The sequence below is a fragment of the Anarhichas minor genome, unplaced genomic scaffold (genome assembly GCF_050575085.1).
Source record: "Anarhichas minor isolate MPS153535 unplaced genomic scaffold, ASM5057508v1 ptg000074l, whole genome shotgun sequence".
NCBI lineage: Eukaryota > Metazoa > Chordata > Actinopteri > Perciformes > Anarhichadidae > Anarhichas > Anarhichas minor.
Genome location: NW_027466520.1, coordinates 6,163,916 through 6,185,957, shown reverse-complemented (window position 1 = coordinate 6,185,957; position 22,042 = coordinate 6,163,916). Strand labels below are relative to the sequence as shown.

Sequence of the window (22,042 nt, the reverse complement as noted above, 5' to 3'; positions counted from 1 at the left end):
GCCATATGCATTTCATATAATGCTTAAGAGTTTATGCAATAGCATACACACATCCAAAGATGTTTGTTGTTATGAAGAATGCTGGACCAGACACAGTATCTCTGCATGTATACAACACTGAGATGGTCAGTGGCCTACAAAGCTGCACTGACGTGCCTTGTTACATAATCATGCTTTCAGAGCCTGCGAAATGAACGAGCAGGTGGAGGAGGAAACATGCGCAGTAGCAGCCTCGTCAGCAGCATCAGGACCAAAAAGATCCACAGGAGCCCGCGACACGAGAAGATGGTGCATGTAAACACGCCGAGTGAGATGACTGTGTGTTTTTGTCGGACTGCAGTCGCCACTTGCATATGAAACCGACATTTGAATTAATTGCGTGCGGGGGGGAAAAAAAAGACAAAAGGAGGTCTTATTTTCAGCCAGCAGACGCGCGCAAACGGAGCGGCAGAGATGCAACGACAATAACAACACAAGATGAACTCGGTTTAGCCGCATGACGACGCTTTAAATCCTCTGCTGCGCTGCGACAGACGACAAAAGCGGGACCCCCTCTCATGTCACCACGTATGACAGGCTTTCTTGTGTAATGGTCGCTGGTTTCTAGTGGGATGCACATCAGTGTTTGTCCGTACTCGCTCTCCGTCGTAATGGCAGCTCTGTACCAGGGCACGGACGCCTGCTCTCCGGATAAATTTCTGGCCTTGAAAGACGTGAGAGAGGTGAAAGAGGAAACCACGCTGGACGAGAAGCTCTTCTTGCTGGCATGCGAGAAAGGTCTGTTGTTATCTGTTTATCGTTTCCTCCAAAGTAAACCCAACCCCATCTTCATTGTTTCTGAAACTCAATAATGTTGGAATCAGATGACTGCTGTGGGCTTATAATACTGATTATTTAAGATTTTACTTCAGCATTTTGTGTGATCAGCTGGCCGACATGCAATGTAGATAAAATACACCATGACTATACAACTTGACAGATTTGCAGCAGGGCCATTGCAGCAGGCAGGAAACTGTACAGTCATAGCACTTATTTATTTTCTCCAGTGAATACCTCTCACGGCTGCCTACACAGTTGGCCACTGTGGAAATGTGCCCCCAGGGGCTATGATGTAATTAGCTGAACGTCTGCTCTTCTAAAGGTTTCTCTCCCTGGTCTGTTGACTTTTCACAGCTCCTATAGGAGGAAAGTTAATGCACACGAACTGGAGAGAAACTACTCCAAATAAAAGTAGCAAAGAGGCATGGGCATTCTCATCTCATCCGATGGGAGGAGAATGTTTCATTGATACGTTAAGAACCAGGCAGTGCTTGTTTTAGGTGAACAGCCAGCAACTGCCAGTGTGACCATATAAAGTATCTCTAAACATGGCTCGGCAGCAGAAAGTGTCCTTTGAGGGAGATGTTATTGTTATACACAACTGAGGTTAAGAGGACTGCTGGAGCTGAGCCTGCAAGAGCGTTTGCCTCATGACTGAAGTTGTGTTTGTTTGGCTCAAACCGCGGATAACACTTTAGTGCTTTTATAGATCTGACTCTGCAATAATTCCCTGAAGTGGATTCCCTTCATGCTGCTTTATCTTTGACGCGCTTCTCAGGCGACTACTACATGGTGAAGAAACTGCTCGCGGAGAACCGCCACGGCGAGCTCAACCTCAACTGCGTGGACGTGCTGGGCCGGGATGCCGTCACCATCACCATCGAGAACGAGAATCTAGACATCCTGCAGCTTCTTCTGGAACATGGCTGCCAGGTAGCGGCACACGCACTCAGAAAAAAACAATGCATGTACAAGACATCACTTTTTTTAATACTGTTGTCATCTAAGTTGTTTTGGCAAGTGTCCTGCTACCTGAGGCTTCGAAAATGTTTGTTTCTGTGTAGGCGACAGACGCCTTGTTGGTGGCCATAGACTCTGAGGTGGTGGGAGCTGTGGACATCCTCCTCAACCATAGGCCGAGGAGATCCTCCAAGCCCTCCATTGCAGTTAGTCTCCTCTTATTACTCTTATAAATCCCTTTTGCAAGAAAAACACTTCAGATGCAAAGAACAGGCTGATGCAACTGATCTTTTTCTATCATTTCTGCACAGTATTACAGATTTTCATCCGTATATTTCTATCTTTTTCAGAAACTGATGCAGCGTATTCAGAACCCAGAGTATTCCACCACCATGGACGTGGCTCCAGTCATCCTGGCAGCCCACAGGAACAACTATGAGATCCTGACTATGCTGCTGAAACAGGACATCTCGCTTCCCCGACCCCATGCTGTGGGCTGCGAGTGCACGCTCTGCAACGCTAAAAACAAAAAGGACAGCTTACGACACTCCAGGTACAGGCAAACAGTGACCTAGAAGACAGAAAACGTAAAAGTGTGAATGCTGTTTGCTTTCCCCAGATGTCTGCATTAAGCTCCCATTGATTTAAACCAGAAAACTAGTGTTGCACTGAATTACTGTCTTCCAGATAATGCCTGTGTCATTTTATGCAATTGTTTTGGCCTTTCTCTGGTATGTAGGAGCTAAAGAGCAGCACTGAATCAATTGGTCTGTCACCTTGTTTTGACGATAGCATCAGCTTGAGAATGTCATCTTCAACATCTGGAATACAGTGCTTTCTTGTCCCAAAGAGGACTCCCAACGCTCTCTGTTATTGCCAAGCTCTTCTTATCTAGCTGTATAGAGAGGCAGTGTTTTGTTTACCAGTACTGGTTATATAAGTAGTAGTTTTACACCAGAAGATAATATCACTACAAACTGTAATTTAGAGGGAAGTTGCATTCCTTAGACAAGCAGTGCTTCTTGGTTTTCTGATACCATCTTGCAGATGAGATTTTGAGATGAGATTCTTCTCTGCAGGGCGCTTTTATTCTCTCTGCAGGGCAGTGTAGCTTCCCACACAGTAAGCTAAATGAATCAGGCTGCAGTTTGGCTGAAAAACAGCACCGAGGTCAAAGCAGGTAGAAATGAAACAGCTAGATGGCTGTATGTTTGTTTCTACAGTTCCTTTTTTCCCTCATCCACACACCTCTGGTTTTTTACTGTTCCTTCCCTCACATTTTCATCTTCCCTTTCTTTTTGCCACCACTTTCACCTCCTCATCCAACGTGATATTTTTGGATCAGGTTCCGCCTGGATATCTACCGCTGCCTGGCCAGCCCCTCTCTGATCATGCTGACTGAAGAAGATCCCATACTTAGGGCCTTTGAGCTGAGTGCAGACCTCAAGGAGCTCAGTCTGGTCGAGGTGGAGTTCAGGTACGCTTCCTATCAACTGCTGCATGTCAGTGCATGTTTATGTTCATTTCTTTGCACATAAAGATTAGAAACGTGTTGCACATGCACAGACATGTGTACATGCATGCACACAGTGAGATTGTAAACCCCCTTCCTTTATAGAATGTAACAGATAAGAATTATAATATTTCATGTGGTTTCTGGTTGTATCTTAATTTCCTTGTTCCAGGAATGATTATGATGATCTGGCAAAGCAGTGTAAGATGTTTGCCAAGGACCTGCTGGCTCAGGCTCGAAACTCTCGAGAGCTCGAAGTGATTCTCAACCACACATCCAGTGAGGATCAAGTTGACAAGAGGGGTTTGCTTGAGGAGCGAATGAACCTCAGTCGACTCAAGCTCGCCATCAAGTACAACCAAAAGGAGGTTAGACAGGCAAAGTCTGCAACATTCATGTTTTCTGCCATGTAGAGCATGCCAATCTTTGATACGAGCGGGTTGAGGATGTGGGTTTATATATTACTTGATCATTTAATTCCACAACTGTCCACGGAGAGAAAATAATCACACTGTCCGTTATCAATTACCTCTTATGTACGGTACGATGTGTCGGACGTAACATCTGTTCCAGCACACCATGTGCTTGTCTTTTGGAAATATGAGTTTGGCAAGATAAAGCACTTCCTCCAGGCAACAGCAGTCAAAGACAAACTTAAGTTGGAAGTTTGAACCCCGGTGATGAGTTACAGCTGGGATGGCTCAGTAGGAAAAGTGTGACCCATACATCACAGCACAGCTAGCGGCGTACCGTTGTATCCTGCTGGAGAAAGGTTTGCCCAAAGGTTGCACATCAGATAACTACTACTTCGAGTCTTATTTATGGTTTGTTGATGGACTTCTATTGGAGGGAGAACATTGATATAATTGTAGCTGACTCACTTGAAAATGTGCTGGTAGGCAGATTTTTCCTTCGTGCCTGTTTGGCCCATTTCCTGTTGTGTTTTGTGCTAAGCTAAGCTAACCGGCTGCAGCTTCATATTCATCCTAGAGAAATGAGAGAGGCATCGGTATTCTCATCTCACCCAACTCTGGGCAAGAAAGTGAAACAGAATTTGCTAATTCGACCTGTAATTTCTGTCAGTTTCACCTCGTCATGTTGATTTCTTCCCTGATGCCCCTTTTTTCAGTTTGTGGCTCAGTCCAACTGTCAACAGTTCCTCAACACCGTCTGGTTTGGGGAGACGGCCAGTTATCGGCGCAAGCACACCTGTCTAAAGATGGCCACGGTGCTGAGCGTGGCCATGCTTTGGCCGCTGCTCTCTGTCTGCTACCTTCTGGTGCCGCGCTCCCGCGTGGGCCAGATCATCCACACGCCCTTCGTCAAGTTCATCATCCACAGCGCCTCCTACTTCACCTTCTTGCTGCTGCTAAACCTGTACTCTCTGGTCTACAATGACGGCAAGAAAAACACCATGGGCCCTGCGCTGGAGATGATAGATTACCTGCTCATCATCTGGATCATAGGTCAGCTTTTTACTTTCAATCAATAAATAGCACACTGATGTACTGTATGTATGTATTGAGGGGTATCATGTATGTATGTTGCAATCATAATATAGGCTATATTTCAGTACTAAGAGGGCAGATTGCTATAATTGAATAATTATTCATCACTAACATCTCTATGGACACGATCAAACTAAGAATAAAATAATAATTCAATCATATAAACCAGAATTTAATAGAATAACGTTGCATAGTGGAGGGACAACGAGAGATGCCTGTTATGGTCCGGCTAAGTCTAGTATCCTGTAACCGTAATACTATCAGGCAGAACATGACAAACAGCCGTTTCTATACTCAACGACAGAATGCCTGGCTTGACTAGATTAAATCTGTCAGTTCTGCTTCTAAGTGAGCTCCATAGAAAGGAAAGCTTCTTCTATCTCCCCTGTGGCCCATCTGAGTGCTGGTATCACTGGACCCGGCACACATACAAACAAACATGTATTTGCACGAAGACAAACGCGTGTACACAAGCCATATCTGTTCAGATGGGGCGGGCTAGTGACAGTTAGAAATTGACTCTGTCTCTCTCTGGGGAAGGACCTCTCTACAGTACCTTCCTATTCGGCCAAGAAACCATTAGCATGACCATTCAATCGCTTTAATGGCTTCTCAGCAGAGATATTTGTCTCATGGTTGCAGCATCCTACCCTTCTCCACCAGACACAAAGCATCGCAACCACACCTCGTTGGTCCAGGTTTCACTATCACTGCGGGGTTGATAAAAGATGCCAATAACTGCACCTGACAGGTTCTAAAAGGATGTAGAAGCAATTGACTTCTATTATTCAATGTTATGAAAGATGGCTGTTGGGTAATTTGCAATTTATTCTGTATTTTTGCAGGAGTGAGATCAGCAGTTCGGTCATTAGACAGTTTAATGTTTTTTTTCCCATGGGCCAAGACAGCCTCAGGGCAAAGATTCCTGAAGTATGGCAAAAGAGTAACATCAGAGTTCAATTTGAATAACTTCAGCAGCTTATTTTCCTCATTGCAAAACAGCTGTACTGCAAAGATGTGATGCTGTGTTGCAGAGTTCATGCTCCAGTGTCTCTGCAGCGTCAACAAAACACCCAGGATGAGTTAATGAACAAGAATGAGATTCATAATGATTTACAAATCAAATGCGAGTGTTATAAGAATGTGAAAGGGGGCCATTAACGTTGCTTCATGTCTACAGACGGCACTGACAAGCCACACAGCAGCTTTCCATCTAGTTTGCTTTCCATTGTTCTCTCTTTCTCCCACGCTATCCCCTCCTCTCTTCTTTCTCCTGCTCTCTCCATCCTGCTGTTCCCCTGAGCCAGATGCCTCACATTAATGGGGAAATCAGATGCTGAGACTGTGTGTGTGTCTGTGGGCTGGGCGACTTGTATGTGTGTGTGTGTGTGTGTGTGTCTCTCAATGCATCTCTCGCTGTCTGCGAGTGTGTGGCGTTTGATTGAACTGAAATTCAACCATTCCATAGAAAAAATAAATGTGATTTCCATGCCAAACCCTGTCAGCATGCTTTCTTTTGAACCCATGGAAACCAATAACAGATCAATCAGGCTCGATGTAATGTTATCATTTATGAATCAAGGCATAGAGGATGTCTCACTACTGTACGCCTGGACTGGCAGCTGGAGTCAAGTTTCCGTAATTCTACTATCCCTACTGTACGTTTAGAATTGATAAAATTCCACTTGGACGCAGAAAGACACAGACATCCATCTTTATTAAACTCCACACACCTCCTTAAATCTCACAGATGACACATTTTCAGCTCATTAATCTCTCGATTTCTGTGCCTCATGCATTCCTGTTTCCCCCGGGCTCCCACCGTGAGATGACTTATGGTTGCAGCGATTTTAAAATGTTGGGGGATGACAGCAAAATGGCTTTTGTCCAGTGGCATGTGTATATGTGTGTGGTGATGGGGAAATTCCTGCTCTCCTGTAGGAATGGTGTGGTCGGATGTGAAGCGTCTGTGGTACGAGGGGCTGGAAGACTTTCTGGAAGAGTCTAGGAACCAGCTGAGCTTCGTGATGAATTCCCTTTACCTCGCCACCTTTGCCCTCAAGATAGTTGCTCATAGCAAGGTACACACACATCACACACACTCTTTATATTCAGAGGATGGATAACTGCAAATCAATCATATCTCTCATTTGTTTATCTGTACAAAAACAAGTATATGTGTTTCTGAATTGGTTTGCTTGTTCTTCAGTTCAAGAATGTGGCGGACACAGAGAGGAAATACTGGGACGCCTTCCATCCCATCTTGGTGGCGGAGGGCCTGTTTGCCTTTGCCAACGTTCTAAGTTACCTGCGACTCTTCTTCATGTACACCACCAGCTCCATCCTGGGGCCGCTGCAGGTAGGAAAGCAGTGGTGACGCACACTAAAAAAAGTAGTTGCGAGCTCAGCAAGCTCGACATTTTCGTAGTTATATATAATTGATTCCCAGTAAAGCCAGACAAGATCCCTGCGGAGTTTTGAGATCATGTGTCCAGCCGTGTCTTCGTAAAAACACTTTGTATGTGAACAAAATGATCAAATTGATATGTGAAGATTATCATGCGGCTTCCTTTTCCTATCATTCTCTCTAACCCCACCGCACGCACGTACACCACCCACTCTCTTCCTCTCCCAGTGAAGTGTGAACACTCAAGGACAAGCCCACACTAAACATCACACCAGCTGTGCTCAGCAGTATCATCACCATCAGCATTAAGAATAAGCACAGTGGACTGAGGCAGTAGATGGATGTGTTCTGCTGCAATAATGTGCTCATAACAAACTGAGCACGGCATCATCAAGCTTTGCAGCTTTAGTTGCCGTATGCATCACCGTCCTGCTATCATCATTTCTATCATCTACGTGAACGAGGGCCTTCAGTTTGCACAAAAGTCTTCTCTCAAGCTAACTGCACTTTAGACTGCGCGTTTGAAGCTCCATTCACCCACAGCACATTTTCGTTGGACCCTAGATTGATTCCTATCACAATCTGACGCACACACAGTTACACCTGATCCACTACCATCTTAACTGCTGCTTTGTCTGCATGGTAATTAAAGGGAAAAGTACAGTCATTACATGTTGTATAGTCAGTGGCAGTTGAAAACGTTTTAACTACTTTTCTGAACTTTTCCCTGCTGTGTGGATTCAATTTGAAAAAATGGATCAGCCTGATAACATTGCTTTTTTTCCGGCAAGTAGAAACGTTTGGGGATTTGACATTTTCAACAACAAACGGCGAGATTACAATCAATCTAAGTGCCGTATATTAAGGGCAGATGGCTGTCGAAAAAAGATCCAAGTAAACAGTCTTTAGTCAACTTTTCTAAATCCTGTATTTGATCAGCTTGGCTAACCCTCAATCTGAGCTGGCAGTGTCATTCAGAATTTGCAGACATGACCTTCTCTTCACTTGTTTTTTTCACAAAGGTTATGGAAATGTTTAGCAATACAGTTGTACTGATCTGCTTTATGCTTTTTTCCCCAAACATTTTTCCTGGGGAACCCACCCTTTAAATATGACAAACCACCAGGCCTTATCAATTAAATCGTGAGAAGAGCAATTCCTGATCATTTTTATGAAAATCCATCTCGTCAGGCTTTTAGTAATGTGCTTGTGTCCGGCAACCCAGAGCACGGTGCATTCAGCGTCCTGTGAGGAGCGACTGGCGGATACAATCGTGGTTTAGGTGTGTGTGTGTGTGTGTGTGTGTGTGAGACGACACAGAGAGGTGACTGTTCTAAACAACAATGGCGGCTTCTAAGGAGGTTAGCGTGGATGCTGCAGTAGCATCAGTTTAATCCGAACTGGAGAGCATTTCCTCATTGAAAGAGGAGCAAAGAACGGCACTGAAGGTTTTAATCAAATGAAAATATGTTTTTGATTGACATTCGGTTAAACCTTTTCTTTTTTTTTTCACCTTTCCAGACAAGCCAAAAATCTGGTTTAAATATTTTCTACTCAGGCTCTTCAACAACCTCAGTGCCATAGGTGTCCCTTTTTATCGCATCATGATTTTATCATCCCGCCAGCTGGCAGAAAGATTGTAAAGCCAGCCAACATCTGACTTTTTCTGACAGAATTTCATTTTTCTCCCCCGTGTGTGGCTCTATTACATAAAGCAGTGTTCAGGTATTCAGTGATGTCAGTTTATTTGTACGGATGCCTTCCTGTCATTAAGTCAAGTGCTGTTTGTGCTCGACTTATAAAACAGTAAGGGTGCCCTGTAGATAGTTAATTCGCACTTTTCAGCTACAATCTCCTCCATCTTTCTGCTTCCGTCTCTCTTCACTCACTCACTCACTCACTCACTCACTCTCTCTGTGACATCACTGTCTAGCTAGCTTGGTAGGATGGAAAAATGATTAGCTTTGGAAATGTGTTCATGGCCGCACTCACATGGCAGACACACCTCCCCACTAATGCACACGTGCCCACACATTTCCACTCTTGTGTGTTGTGTGAGCGTCTAATTAAGCACGCACAGACAGTGAGGCAGTGCTGTGTGGGTTGCAGTAATGTATGATTCTGTCCTTCCTGAAGAGGCCAGCTCATATTTCTGCCGGGTATAGTGCCCCCTACTGAGGTTGGAAAGAGTGACTGAAAGTGTTTGTCATCTACTATCAACAGTGTGCTTACAATGAGCTCACTCATGGCCCAGACTTAACCTCGCCAACAATCTCCCTTAACTGATACAGGCACGCCAGCAGACATGTATGAATGTGTTTGAGAGAAAAGACACAAGTTGTGCCCCAGTTGCATACTAAATACAAGTATTTATGGTTGTGCGTTCACACTGCTAAAAGCGTAAAATACTCACTCATAGCAATGATGGAAACTTTGTATCATTTCTTGTTATAATAATATGCTAAAGTTCACCATTTCTTATATACAAACAGCAAACTGTACTGTATCCTTTGGCGGGAAATGAATATGAGCAAGTAGAAAGTGTTTGTTTATGTACATAGTTGCATTTGCGTTACCTTTTAATGCATTAGACCCCCGTCCAGTACAAGGTTAAGAGCTCCTGACCTGCTGCATTCTTGCTCTGTTTGTGCAGTAAGTTAGGCTACCTGTCAGGCTGGGCAGGCAGGGAACACCCTCAACTCCTATTTCAGATGTGTACAGAGTGGCACAGGAATACACTGGGGGGGGATTTAGACATGACAAGAGAATGAATCACCCGAACAGCCCTTCTCCTCAAAACAAGCTGCCTTGACAAACTCCCGTCGTCATTCCCCTTGAGGTGCAGGGAGAGTGGTCATCCCTCACATTGGACACTATGTGTTTGTGTTTTGCTAGGGCGAGCACGTTCTGGCCTTGTTTGAGCATCACTAGGTCCTAGCAAACAGATGAGCCACTCAGGTCTTTAAATAGTTTGTTTCCAATGGTCCGAGCAGACTTTCTCTGTCCTTGAGCCCCTCTTTTTGGCTTCTCCCATGTTTGTCTGTCTTCCCTCAGGTCAGGTGAGAGCACTACAGCTGCCAGAATGTGTTGCTTTTTACACCTCCTCAGGGGGTCATTGCAAAACAAGAACATGGGGGAGGGGGGGGGGGAGTAGCTACAAGTAGTCAGAAAGTTTTCTTACAGAGGATAAGTGTTGAATTGTACCAAAACATCGCAATCAAGTCGACATATAAAGCCACCTTGCCAACGTTTTAAAGACAGCAGACATTCTGACTCGTCACAGGTGTAGAAGATAGTAATGCGGGCTTCCATCGAGGTGCTCCCTGATACTTTTGTAGCAAAGCTTACTGGGACACTTAAATGGAATATTTCCATCATTAATGGTATTTGTTTTAACTCTGCTTTCCCTACCTAAAGTCAAAATGTCTGCTGGGAAAAAGGCTCTGTTAGCTTGTTTACGGAGCATTTCTAATGCCAATCCCTAAACGTGTGCAAGTACACAGAAAAATCGAATTACATCAACCCTGCCGAGCACATAACTCAGACACCCAAATGCATGACTGAAAGGTGATCGCTGGCAGGAAACTGACTCTCAAAAAATGAATTATGTCTTCTTGACTACATCAGATCAAGCGGCACAGGATTAACAAGACAAATATTCATGTCTCCTCAGATCTCCATGGGTCAGATGCTGCAGGAGTTTGGAAAGTTTCTGGGCCTCTTCCTGTTGGTGTTATTCTCCTTCACCATTGGACTCACCCAGCTTTATGGAAAGGACCAGCAAGACCCAGACAAGAATCAAACAAAGGACTGCGAGGGCATATTCTGCCAGCGACAGAGCAACGATGCATTCCACACGTACGGGCCAACCTCAGTCTGTCGTTTTATACTGCGATGACGATGACGAATGTGCAGAATGCTTGTTGAGAGATGTCAGAGATTATAGGGCCGTATAAATACAGCTGATAAAGTTATTCTGACTCATGATTTAAGGATAAAATTAGATGTTGATTTTTAGGGTTATTTTGAGAAATGCATCTGACAGACGTGTTTCCTAAATGCCTGCTGACATCTCCCATGTTCTACCATCTTCTTCTGTTTCACAGGTTTATGGGGACCTGCTATGCCCTATTCTGGTACATCTTCTCCCTGGCACACGTTGCGCTCTTCGTCACCCGCATCAGCTACACAGAGGAGCTGCGCTCTTTTGTGGGTGCCATGATCATAGGCACCTACAACATTGTGGTGGTTATTGTGCTGACCAAGCTGCTGGTGGCCATGCTCCATAAAAGCTTCAGACAAATTGCTGTAAGTGCAAACGTTTGGTCCATAATGACTTTGTCTCTCAGCGCTGTCAAGGGTAATTTGAGTTCAACTTGGAACCAAAAGTTGCAACTGTTTTCATTTACTGTTACGATTAGAGTGTTCTCTAACTCTAACCCTGAAATGTTGCACAGATGTTTAATAGTTTTTACGTTTTGAACCATGATGCTGCTGCACATTTTCTTCTTCCTTTGAACAACCGATTTTGATTATGCTAAGTAAAACATCACTGTCCAGGAAAAAATCTTTGCCCTGAAGGATTTCCACCAAAGAATAGTTTTGTTGCATTTTCAAGATTCCTCTCTAAATGGAGAACAGTGTGTGAATGAATATTCTTACATTTCTGTGTTCTCAAAGTTCTCCTTGGGTTTTTGGTGCTTCTGTAGAATCACGAGGATAAGGAGTGGAAGTTTGCTCGGGCCAAACTGTGGCTGAGCTACTTTGATGACAAGTGCACCATGCCTCCGCCATTCAATATCCTGCCCTCCCCGAAGACCGTCTGCTACCTGGTGACCAGCATGAGCAAGTGGATCTGTTCGCACACCTCAACAGGCAAGGTGAAGAGACAGAACAGCCTCAGGGTAAGGAAAATAGTTTCATACAGGTCAGAATATCAGAACCCTAACTTGTAGTGGGAAGATGGCTGCCAGTGCATCTCTGTTGGATTTTGATTATTTTCTGTCAGGTTCAATCCCTTCCTGTAATCTTGAACAAATGTTCATTTGTGCTTTGTGCAATATCTTTTCATTGTTATAAATCCCTTCATTGTCTTTTCCATCCAGGAGTGGAAGAACCTGAAGCAGAAGCATGATGAGAACTATCAGAAGATCATGTGCTGCCTGGTTCACCGCTACTTGACCTCCACGCGGCAGAAGATGCAGAGCATGGACCAGGCCACGGTGGAGAACCTGAACGACCTGCGCCAAGACCTCTCAAAGTTTCGCAACGAAATGAGGGACCTGCTGGGCTTCCGGACCTCCAAATATGCCATGTTCTACCCAAGGAGCTAAAAAAAAAAGACTAGATATAACTTCCCTTTCCCCTCCTTTTGACAAAACCTCTGCTTCTCATTTTTCTGGGATGCTGTGTGACCCGAGCATGTGCAAAAACTCTGCTCTTTTGAGTCACAGAGGAAACTTTTAAACCTGGACCTTAGCTAGAAATATATACATATATTCTCCACCAAAGCCTCCCGACTCAGGCCCCGTATGTATTAATCAGCTATTCAACCGTTTTTTTGTAAATAAAGAAAGCCATTGTTTTCACCAGAAAAAAACTATTAAACAATTTATGGAAACATTAATTTAATGGCATAAGGAACTGATTTTGCTGAATACAAATGCTGCTTTTTGATTCCTCTCCTTGAAAACTGATCTTTGGCCACTCAGTTGAGAAAGCCATGAAAACTGTCAACTTGTTCAGCCAACTGCCCAGCGGTCCAGTCCACGTGAGAGTCACATTACACACACCTGATCCACTCTCATGCTTAGCATTGCTGCCTTGACCTCTCTCAACAGACCAATCCACATGTTATTTGGCATTATTCAGTTTCCAGCTGAAAGTTCTTGTACTAAGACGGACGAACATAAGGAACACGTTAAAGGAGTTTTATTTGGGCAGATGAAAACAACAAAATATAAATAATATTCACAGAATTTTTCATATGAAAATAATTTTCATTTCATAACTCTGCCTTTTATAAAACAAGTAAATGGTGTACGCTGATAGCGGTGCTTTGCATCTGTAAACAAACTAAAGAAAAAGAGCTTTAGCTAGGAAGTTTCTCATTTGTTTCACATAAAACCAGCATAGAATCTTTAAAAAAAAGAATCACATACATATTAAATATTGCACTTTTCATCATCACTTACAAACTTCCAAATTCTGCCCATTAAAATTTAACTTACAAAAATGAACTCCAGACTGTTTACGCCGTCATTAAAAATACAACAATCAGCTGTGACAAATCCCCGATGGGTATCAGGCTTGGGAAATTCAAGGCTATATTTGTTTAATGCACACTGAATAATAAATCCAACTGTTTATTCACATTGCGCTCCACAGACTCAAAGTGAAAGAACTGAAAAGTAGAATATGCAAAAATGTTAAATTAATAGTACCATCACAGGATACTGTCAGAACAGATGTGGACACTGGAATTTCTAAACAATATGATTATTGTTTGTTTTGTGAAGCACATCTCTGTGAATTGCTATACTCGATATTCTGGGCTCCTGTTACTGGCTACGATTTAACTTCCTGCCAGGGGCATGACAGGAATGTGACGAGGCAGAGTGAGAATGGGCTGTGGAATAGCGTTGGAAACAACTCATTTTGTTGCTAATTATTCTGAGGTTGCAAATAAGACGAACTGACTGGTCTCTTAATAGAACAGAGTAGGAGTGCTGAATGTCTTCTTGTTTATTCTAAAAACATGTGATCTGCAGCAACATGAATAAATACAAAAATCTACGTTGCGCTGAATTGAATGAATGATGTCGATTTTATGTTTTGTTCTGGCGTCTCTGCATCCAGATTCAGTTTTGTTGTTGGCTTTGTGTTGTTGAGTTGGAGATCATTTAATGCTTAGTTGTTTCCATCCACAGCGGAGCATCAGGCAAACGCGTCCAGTGGAAATCCTCGGCCATACTGGAACTCAGCACCGCTTGTTTTTCAGAACATTGAGTCCTTTCTGGTTCTTTGTCTTAAACGCCATAACAAAGTGCTGAGGGGCGATTTTGCCCCGGCCGTCCTCGTCCACCTGGCCCATGAAGACGTAGTTCAAGCCTGGTGAGAAGGCCACACACAAAAAACCTGAATGCAGTGGCGGAACGGCAGAGACATTCAGGGAGGCCAAATATCAGAATCCCCAAGCGGCGGGTCTGTATACCATATGTTTATATGCATACATATAAACATATTTAATGTTTGGACAGTGAGTTCTGCCGCTCACCTCACACTTTAGGGCAAGCTCTATCAACTGAGCGTGACGGCACAGCAAAGGAGGCAAACTCAGAGCCATAAGTCATTCAGAACAGTCAGCCCGGAGCTCTACATTGATTATCATCATTTGGATATGGATAGTTTTTTTGCTAATTCGATATTTACCAGCACTCTGTGAACTCACCTCTCCTGATAAACGGACACTTCTTGCACAGGATAATGATCTTGGTGCTCATGGTTTTTCCTGCCTGCTGGATGGCCAGATTGCCTTCTTTATACACGTTGATGATAGAGACAGTGGCGTACATGCTTCCTTCTCTCATCACAGCAGTGATGACTGTACCGGTTATCACTGTCATAGGCACACACATAAACACAGGTCATGACAAATGAACTTATACATGAAAATCCACTAAAATAGCGTATCACTTGAAGAGAATATGTGTGCCTTTCATGACACGCTTCCTCATAAACAAGGATAAAGCCTAGACATGAACACCAAAATCGTCACTGCCGTGGCAAGTTCCCGGGCTGTGGTTAGAACAAAAGCCAAACCTTTAAGCAGAGCGACTGCAGCAGCGTAATGACACTTTTAAAAAACAAAAGAGTAAAAGCAGATGTCGCTAACTCGTATCATAAAAACAGTTCCAAGACTAGAGCCATGTGAGGCTGTGCTTATGCACACTGGTGCTTTCAGCTAAATGCTGGCACGGTAACATGCTCACAATGAAAATTAAAACAAGCTGATGCGTATATTGTTTACCATAATGATCCCTATTGTTTATTTTAGCATGTTAGCATGCTGGCATATGATAATAAGCACAAAGTACAGCTGAGGCTGATGGGAATGTCACGAAGAGCTCAGCAAATGTTTCAACATCAGGTAAAGGGGAGCCTGGAATTTAAAGAGGGAAGCTTAACATCGACCTAGTTGTGGTGAAGGGAATCTGCTTTTTTATTGTCGTCATGAATAATCTAAGATAGATGTGAACAATGTGTGCGTACTACTACTACTGCTAGTTCTTGTCTGTGAAGATGTCATGGTGAATAAACAGCATAGTCTCTCATCGGCTCCTCACAGGCTTTCAACACTCCCCTTTTGACCTTTTTATGGCTCCTTCATCCATCCGTGAGCTAATAGCTCCTTCGCAAAAACTCAGAAAACACATCAAGGATATAATTTACTGACATTTTAAGACTTCAAAGGATAAGTGTTTCCAGGATATGGCCCTGTGACAAGGCCAAGTTAAATGTGTGATATAATTGTCCAGCAGATACTTAAAATGTTTTGAGTCAGTGGAGGTAACTCGATAATAAACTATACAATCTAACATAGAGAGAAAACAGATAGCACAAATTTATTTTTGCTCGAATTGCTACCTGCTGTGTCTCACAGCTCTTTTTTTAATATTCGGTTGTGCTCACAAATGTGTGAGTCATTTCCTGTTTAGTCTCTCCAGGTCTTCAAAAGTACAACAAATACAGTTTTGTTGTATGAACCTTGCATTTAGCAGTGACAGTGGAGCCAGTGGAGTGAGAGAGAAGCACTTTCATTCAGTTTGAACAGGATTTTTTTCATTGATGGTACCAATATGTCTGGACTTCCGTTTCATTTCCTGACAGGGAGAATAGCCAGAGGACTGTAATGTTATTATATCTGATGCTGTTGTTATATAAACCAGGGAACGGCTTTTAACAATGCAAAGCGCATATATCACATTCTTTGATTAAACAATAGCAACAGTTATGGCTTTAAGTGTTAATTAGAGGAACTATCAGTCAACCGTCCCGCCACTTCATTACAATGTGTTGTAACATATTGTGTGCTGACTGCGCCGCTACATCACACGGGCGACTTTTTCCACACGCACCACCACATTGCGTGCCTTTCCTCAGTTCCTGATGCAATTCCAAGTAAACTCTTTGAAATGCCAACCTAACACATGTGGTAAACATCTTAAAGAGGAAAAAACATCAGAGAGCAGGAGAGTAGCAAACGGAGGCCGAGCCTGAATCAACATGCTCATTTATCAACAGTTTACCCACAGTCAGAGGCTGAGTGTGTGTGTGTGTGTGTGTGTCTGTGTGTGTTTACACTGGATGTAACTGTGTCCTACTGTATGCACTCCTTCACTTCCTGACAGGCTATCAAGGACGTCTTTGAGATGCGCAGTGAGAAATCAGAGCAGCAAAGACAGTGACATGATCAGGACTGTAAACTGCTTGTCAGGGGAGATTTGGCTTCCCGATGCTGTTTAAATCTTTGAAGAATGTGTACTGTCTTTACTTTATATGTATGTATAGTAACAGTAAATGTGTACAGTTATAACACTAGCAGGGCTGGGACATATCAGCGACTGTAGGTTACGTGGTTCAAATACATTGCAATAAGCACTGATGTTCTTACCAAAATTGCTGGAGCAGTAATTGCTGTCAAGTGTTCCTCGTCTTTTGCATTTCTGCTGGCAGAGGGCTACGGAGTACTTCAGAGCTGCAGAGACACACATACACAAGAAAATTCAATCGCTGTAATTTTGGCCTGCCAGTGATGCAAGCGTCTAAGTTATGGTTGCATCTGTTTCTGCTGTGGTTTATTTACAGATTGTTCTCAGTAACACAACAGTCCAAATGACTGGCTGTCAGCCTCAGAGACAATGTGCACTGCAGTGTGTAAAATAGCGAGATAATGTGAAGCCAACATCTGTTTCTAGAGTTAGAGATACAGTACAGAATCCATAAAGGAACGAACCAAGAAAATGCAAGGGGACTGTTCAAATATTATTCTTACTGGAGAAGGAAAAGTCAGGAATTTTAAACCAACCAGAAAGCAACTGTCACATAATGACATCATGGCGGGGAGACGCCAAAATAACCTGGCTTGACTAAGAGAAAAAACAACACTGTGTAGGAATGTGAGTTCGAGTATGAAAATGAGCTGCGACACATGCCCACATTATATATGAATCTGTGCTATGTACAAAGAAAAAGGTGAGCAAAAGACATGTGCTGCTGTTGGCTGCACCTTTAATAGGACCTGCAGTCTCCAGTACTGTATTTTACATTCAGTCTTTGCACAGAGGAGAAAGATGCATCTGCATGTCAAATTGTGAAGATCCGCAATTTAGCTTGACCTTTTTTTGTTTAACGGACCCATTAAACCCATTTTTATTTTAGAAGGGTATTTGTAATTATGCCTACTATTTATCCGCATATACTGTAAAGCAGCTCTGACTTAGAATCCTCAACCATGAACCGTGTTAAGAGGACTCTAGCAGTACACTTCACTTCTTCTTTTCTTGCCCAGAGCTGCTATCAGAAGCAGATTGCAGTGGTTGAAGTGAAAAGATAAACCCCCACGTGTTAGCAAGAGAATCCAGCAGTGCAAAGCCAGTATGCCTCATAGCTACATCAACAAAGACAGATGTTAGAAGACCTCTAGAGGTTTTTTTATTGGATAAAAGTTGCTACCTACGTATGGGCCTGGTGGTGACTGGCTGTGTGGTAGTGGTGGGTGGTATCGTGGTGATGGAGAATTTCTTTGGTCGGAACTTGTAGTGTCCAATGAAGCCGTCTGCGGTTAGACTGAGATCTGACAGGAACTGGATGAGGAGCTGGTTCCCATCTGAGAACACTGGCCTGCCAAGAAAAGCAGACTGAGTGTAAACTGAGAGGAATTCATAGGATGGATGTTTTGGTGAAAATAAAATCGGAATCACCTACGCTGGGGGGCTGTCTCCACAATATTTGCCAATCCTCTTGGCATCGTTGATTTCTGCCCCATTGAAAATGGAGACGTGGTCATAGCGGCAGTAGTTATCCCTTTCCACATCAAACTTCTCAAACTTGATTTCAATAATCTGCCGCAGGAGACAAACCACAAAGAAAATATTCTTTCATGCACCAAAAGCTTGTAATGGGGCTATCAAGGTAGGCTGTTTGACTAAAGGGTACCCTATCATTTGTGGGATGATGTAGACTTGTTCCACACCCACTGCACATTGAGCTGTCTTAAAAGAGTGCTCAAAGGTTTAGCACTGCACTCCTACAACAATGTTGAACTCATGTAGGACAGTTTAAATGGAAAAAACCCATCTAAATCAACGCAGGAGAACTTGAGATATGTTTTTTTTAGTCCATGCATTATTATTCTGTGTCGAAACCTACAAACCCACAATTCAGGGGTTGTTAAGAGTCAAAAAAAACATTTCACATATGCAGTAGTATTCCCTAAGACCTGTAAACGGACTGTGGTAACTTACATGTGGTATGCTTTATTTCACAAGAGACTAATTTATTCAACCACTGACATTTAATCCAGCAAAATCTACAACATCCCACCTTGAGAACTTTGCATTTTTCTTATTAAGAAAAAAATAGATGAATTAATTTTGAACACTCTGACCTGGTTCTTTGGTGCAACTATGTGCCAGGAGCAGGTGACGCCAGCTGGATAGTCCTTCTCAGGCCAGTTGGGTGTTTTGAAAGACCCAGAGGGTTTGTCCAATCTGCCTCCACAGTACTGGTCCCCTGTGGAGTAATGACATATAGTAATCTTGGAGAGTCACCAGGAATAATCTGCACAATATTCCTGCTGTTCCTTGAGGGGAATGATCCAGATCTTATCATCATAACCAACGATCCTGTAATGACCCACTACTGTAATAGGAGCTCTTGTTGCCTTCTTTGTCATTATGTGCACCCTAAAAACTTAGTCAGTCATTAGTCCTGTTTAAAAAAGACAGGATGTTTCCAACGTCGTCAAGCATCTGAGAAACATCAGTTTAATAATAACACAAGTTGCTCAGGCTAAATCTCTTGAAGACATGTTTTCTTTGTAACATACACTTAGATTGATGTTTCCTTTCCAACATGAAGAAGGACAATTTAGCACAGTGTCAAAAATAGACCCTTAACAAATGTTGTGCTGTATAGTTTTGACAACACTAAATGGTCTTTAGTATCTGTTACCATTCATTGTGTAGAGACAGACCGGCTGGTTAATAGACATTACCCATTACAGCTGTCAGCTCCTTGCGTACAGAGAACCAGCCATTCAAATTCCTCAAAAACAGAAGAAGTGACTTCGCAACCCTGCAGAGAGGAAGAGGCTCATTCAACTCTAAGTAATACTTCTGACCTGTGCCTTCTACTAATGTGCTCCAAAAAAATGTTCCTCATTTTTCCTCATCATACTGCGATCACTTTTAAGATATTCCTCCCTTTTGGAACGTTAAACCCATAGCCTTGTCTCTGAAAAGTGAAAGGTCACTGTTTTTTTTACAGATCAGAAGACAATTTATGCTTCCTTTTGTTTTACTGCATGTCTGCATGCCTAGAAACTGAATTCTGCTTGAGGACATTTTTTTCTCTATCTGTCTGTCTGTCTGGGTATAGTGATACCATGCAATGACCTCACTGAAACAACGTGTTATAAAGCCTTGTTAATTTGCTTTTTAGAGACTGACCCTACATCAACACAGACACTCCTAGGCCAGTATCGGATTCCTTTATGGGTTGAAGTCATGGCTGAGACACAGTCCCACGTGTCTGGCTATTACATGCTTGGGTAGAGGCAAGGTATTCTCTCAACCTTGTGTAGGAAGGCAACATAAGAGCCGGCACGCCAACACTATTCTCAAAGCTTCTTCTTCCCATGTTTGCCTATACCTCTTTCATGTGGATTGGCAGCAGAGAAAACAGTCAGGAAGCCGCTCCCGGCTGTGTTGGCATCAGACACCATCTGTAGGAGCATCTTGTTGCCCGTTGAAACCAGGGCTCCTGGCTTGAACGTCCCACAGAAGCGACCAAGTCTCTGCGCACTGACATGGCCACTGTAAACATCCACAAAGTCATAGCGGCACAGGTTGTCGTTCTCCAAGTCAATAAAGCGGAATGACAGGACCACCACCTTTCCCTCTGGGACCTGGGTGTGGATTTACAGAGGGCATTAAGGGTTACACGTATATCAATATTAATGAGAGCATGAATGTTGGCTTGTTACATTAATGATGTAAAACTATGTTCTCCATATGTGATTGCGGATACTATAACAACATATTTTTGACAGTAGGTCTGACTTATGTAAAGGCAAAATGCAACTTGGTCCAGCCAACACATTGACTGTTTAAATCTACAGTAATGTAATGGAGGGAGCCAGTCAGCAAAAACACAAAAACAGCCTTAATCTGGCTGTGGTTGAGTATTTTTAGAAGGAAATTGGGAGTTTGGGGTTAGAGAATCATACCATTATATTGTGCAGCTGCTGGTGTGTTTCTAAACAACAAGCTATCTATCAATTTCATCATTATTATTCTAGACTATGAGAGCTAAACGTGAATATGACATTGGACTCACTGTGATTCTCCACACACATTTGGTATTTGGAGGGTAAACTCCTGGGTACCCCTGGCTCCCGATTACTCCAGAGTCCCCTGTAATGTTTCCGCCGCATGTGAAGATTGGTCTAGATGGGGGAGAGAAGGTGTTCTATTTTCAAAATATCAAATGTTGATAATGTGTTAAAGCATTAACACATGTTTCGACGTTAACGACAGCCTGCGGTGGATTTAACACAGACTTAATTCAATGCGCCACATGTCCTGACTGGAGGCACTCCGGACTGCAGAAAATTCCTCTAAATAAACTCCAGTCCACTGACGATGCTTCTCCACAGTCCGCCACACGAGATCCTTGACACCTTGCTCACTCATAAAGCTTTCAAATCGATTGAAAATAAATAAGTAAAATAATATAAATTGTGTACCTCCGCTGAGACTGCGCGCAAACCTGTGTCAAGAACAGTAGACTCCATGCGCAAAAAATACTGCATGTTCTCCACATAGTTGGGTTAACGGAGCAGAGTCTTCGCCTGTTTTCGCCCCTTGAAATGAATGGCATTGTGTCCAGATGCTCAAACGGTGGTGTAAAGTAGGCAGGAGTTCCTGCTGGGAGTTTCAGTGACTGCAAGCCGGAGCAGATGAATATAGCGTTTGTTCTGCGTGTATGGAGGGACGGAGCACAGGCTGCTGCTTTAAAAAAAAAAAAAGAAAAAAAATTACAGAAGCACAGGGAGGGTTTGAGGTCTTGCATTAGTTTCCTGCAGCACCTGGCCGGAAAAACCTTGAAGGAGATGAATAAACTTGAACTCCCGAAGTCGTACATGGGTGAATTGCCATTCCAACTAACATGGACCATATACATACATATGGCAGAGACTTCACTGCAATGAGAAAAACACACAGTATGCTGACAGATGTGACAGAGGATAACTGTGGCAGCTGCTTTTTTTTTTTTTTAACAGGAATGCACATTTTATACCAGCTTCAAAGCATTATTAAAAAATATGTTAAAATGGTATATCCGTAGGCTGAGGGTTATCAGAATAATATTCACCGGTAACAGAGATACTTCTAGATACAATGAGAGAGATAGAGAGTAGAGCACCACCTGCTGGACTAAACGTGGTATAAGCAGCTAGTTGGCACATATTTAATAGCTCAAATCTCAGCGGTATAATATGAAAAGATCCATTAAACGGTCTTGCTCAAATGTATTGTTATTTTCATAGAT

General features: G+C 43.0%; 2 protein-coding genes across 2 annotated transcripts; one reads left to right on the top strand and one right to left on the bottom strand.

Moving 5' to 3' along the window:
• The first annotated feature begins 611 nt into the window (after positions 1-611).
• Positions 612-12,540, top strand: trpc1 (transient receptor potential cation channel, subfamily C, member 1). Its single transcript, XM_076080512.1, has 13 exons — positions 612-777; positions 1,598-1,752; positions 1,884-1,985; positions 2,130-2,332; positions 3,125-3,256; positions 3,465-3,660; positions 4,422-4,758; positions 6,742-6,881; positions 7,010-7,159; positions 10,881-11,065; positions 11,314-11,515; positions 11,917-12,111; positions 12,313-12,540. Exons 1-13 carry the CDS (start codon positions 612-614, stop codon positions 12,538-12,540), a joined length of 2,391 nt encoding a protein of 796 aa, XP_075936627.1.
• Positions 12,541-14,186: 1,646 nt separating this feature from the next.
• On the bottom strand, positions 14,187-21,615 carry pcolce2b (procollagen C-endopeptidase enhancer 2b). The gene is made up of 9 exons (XM_076080663.1): positions 21,237-21,615; positions 20,828-20,936; positions 20,141-20,396; positions 18,876-19,000; positions 18,194-18,330; positions 17,946-18,109; positions 16,881-16,964; positions 14,658-14,825; positions 14,187-14,317 (listed from the first exon to the last, which is right to left on the bottom strand). The coding sequence occupies exons 1-9, from the start codon at positions 21,560-21,562 to the stop codon at positions 14,187-14,189; spliced, it is 1,500 nt and encodes a 499-aa protein (XP_075936778.1). The 5' UTR covers positions 21,563-21,615.
• Between the last annotated feature and the right edge of the window lie 427 nt (positions 21,616-22,042).

What these genes read in the sequence shown, in the direction of transcription:
- trpc1 (XM_076080512.1), top strand. Translation starts at nt 612, where the DNA reads ATGCACATCAGTGTTTGTCCGTACTCGCTCTCCGTCGTAATGGCAGCT. An exon ending in AGATAGTTGCTCATAGCAAG is followed by an intron (nt 6,882 to 7,009) that starts GTACACACACAT and finishes CTTGTTCTTCAG; the next exon opens with TTCAAGAATGTGGCGGACAC. An exon ending in CCATCCTGGGGCCGCTGCAG is followed by an intron (nt 7,160 to 10,880) that starts GTAGGAAAGCAG and finishes ATGTCTCCTCAG; the next exon opens with ATCTCCATGGGTCAGATGCT.
- pcolce2b (XM_076080663.1), bottom strand. Translation starts at nt 21,562, where the DNA reads ATGCAAGACCTCAAACCCTCCCTGTGCTTCTGTAATTTTTTTTCTTTT. An exon ending in TGCGCGCAGTCTCAGCGGAG is followed by an intron (nt 20,937 to 21,236) that starts GTACACAATTTA and finishes TCCCCCATCTAG; the next exon opens with ACCAATCTTCACATGCGGCG. An exon ending in GTGTCCGTTTATCAGGAGAG is followed by an intron (nt 14,318 to 14,657) that starts GTGAGTTCACAG and finishes CCTTCTCACCAG; the next exon opens with GCTTGAACTACGTCTTCATG.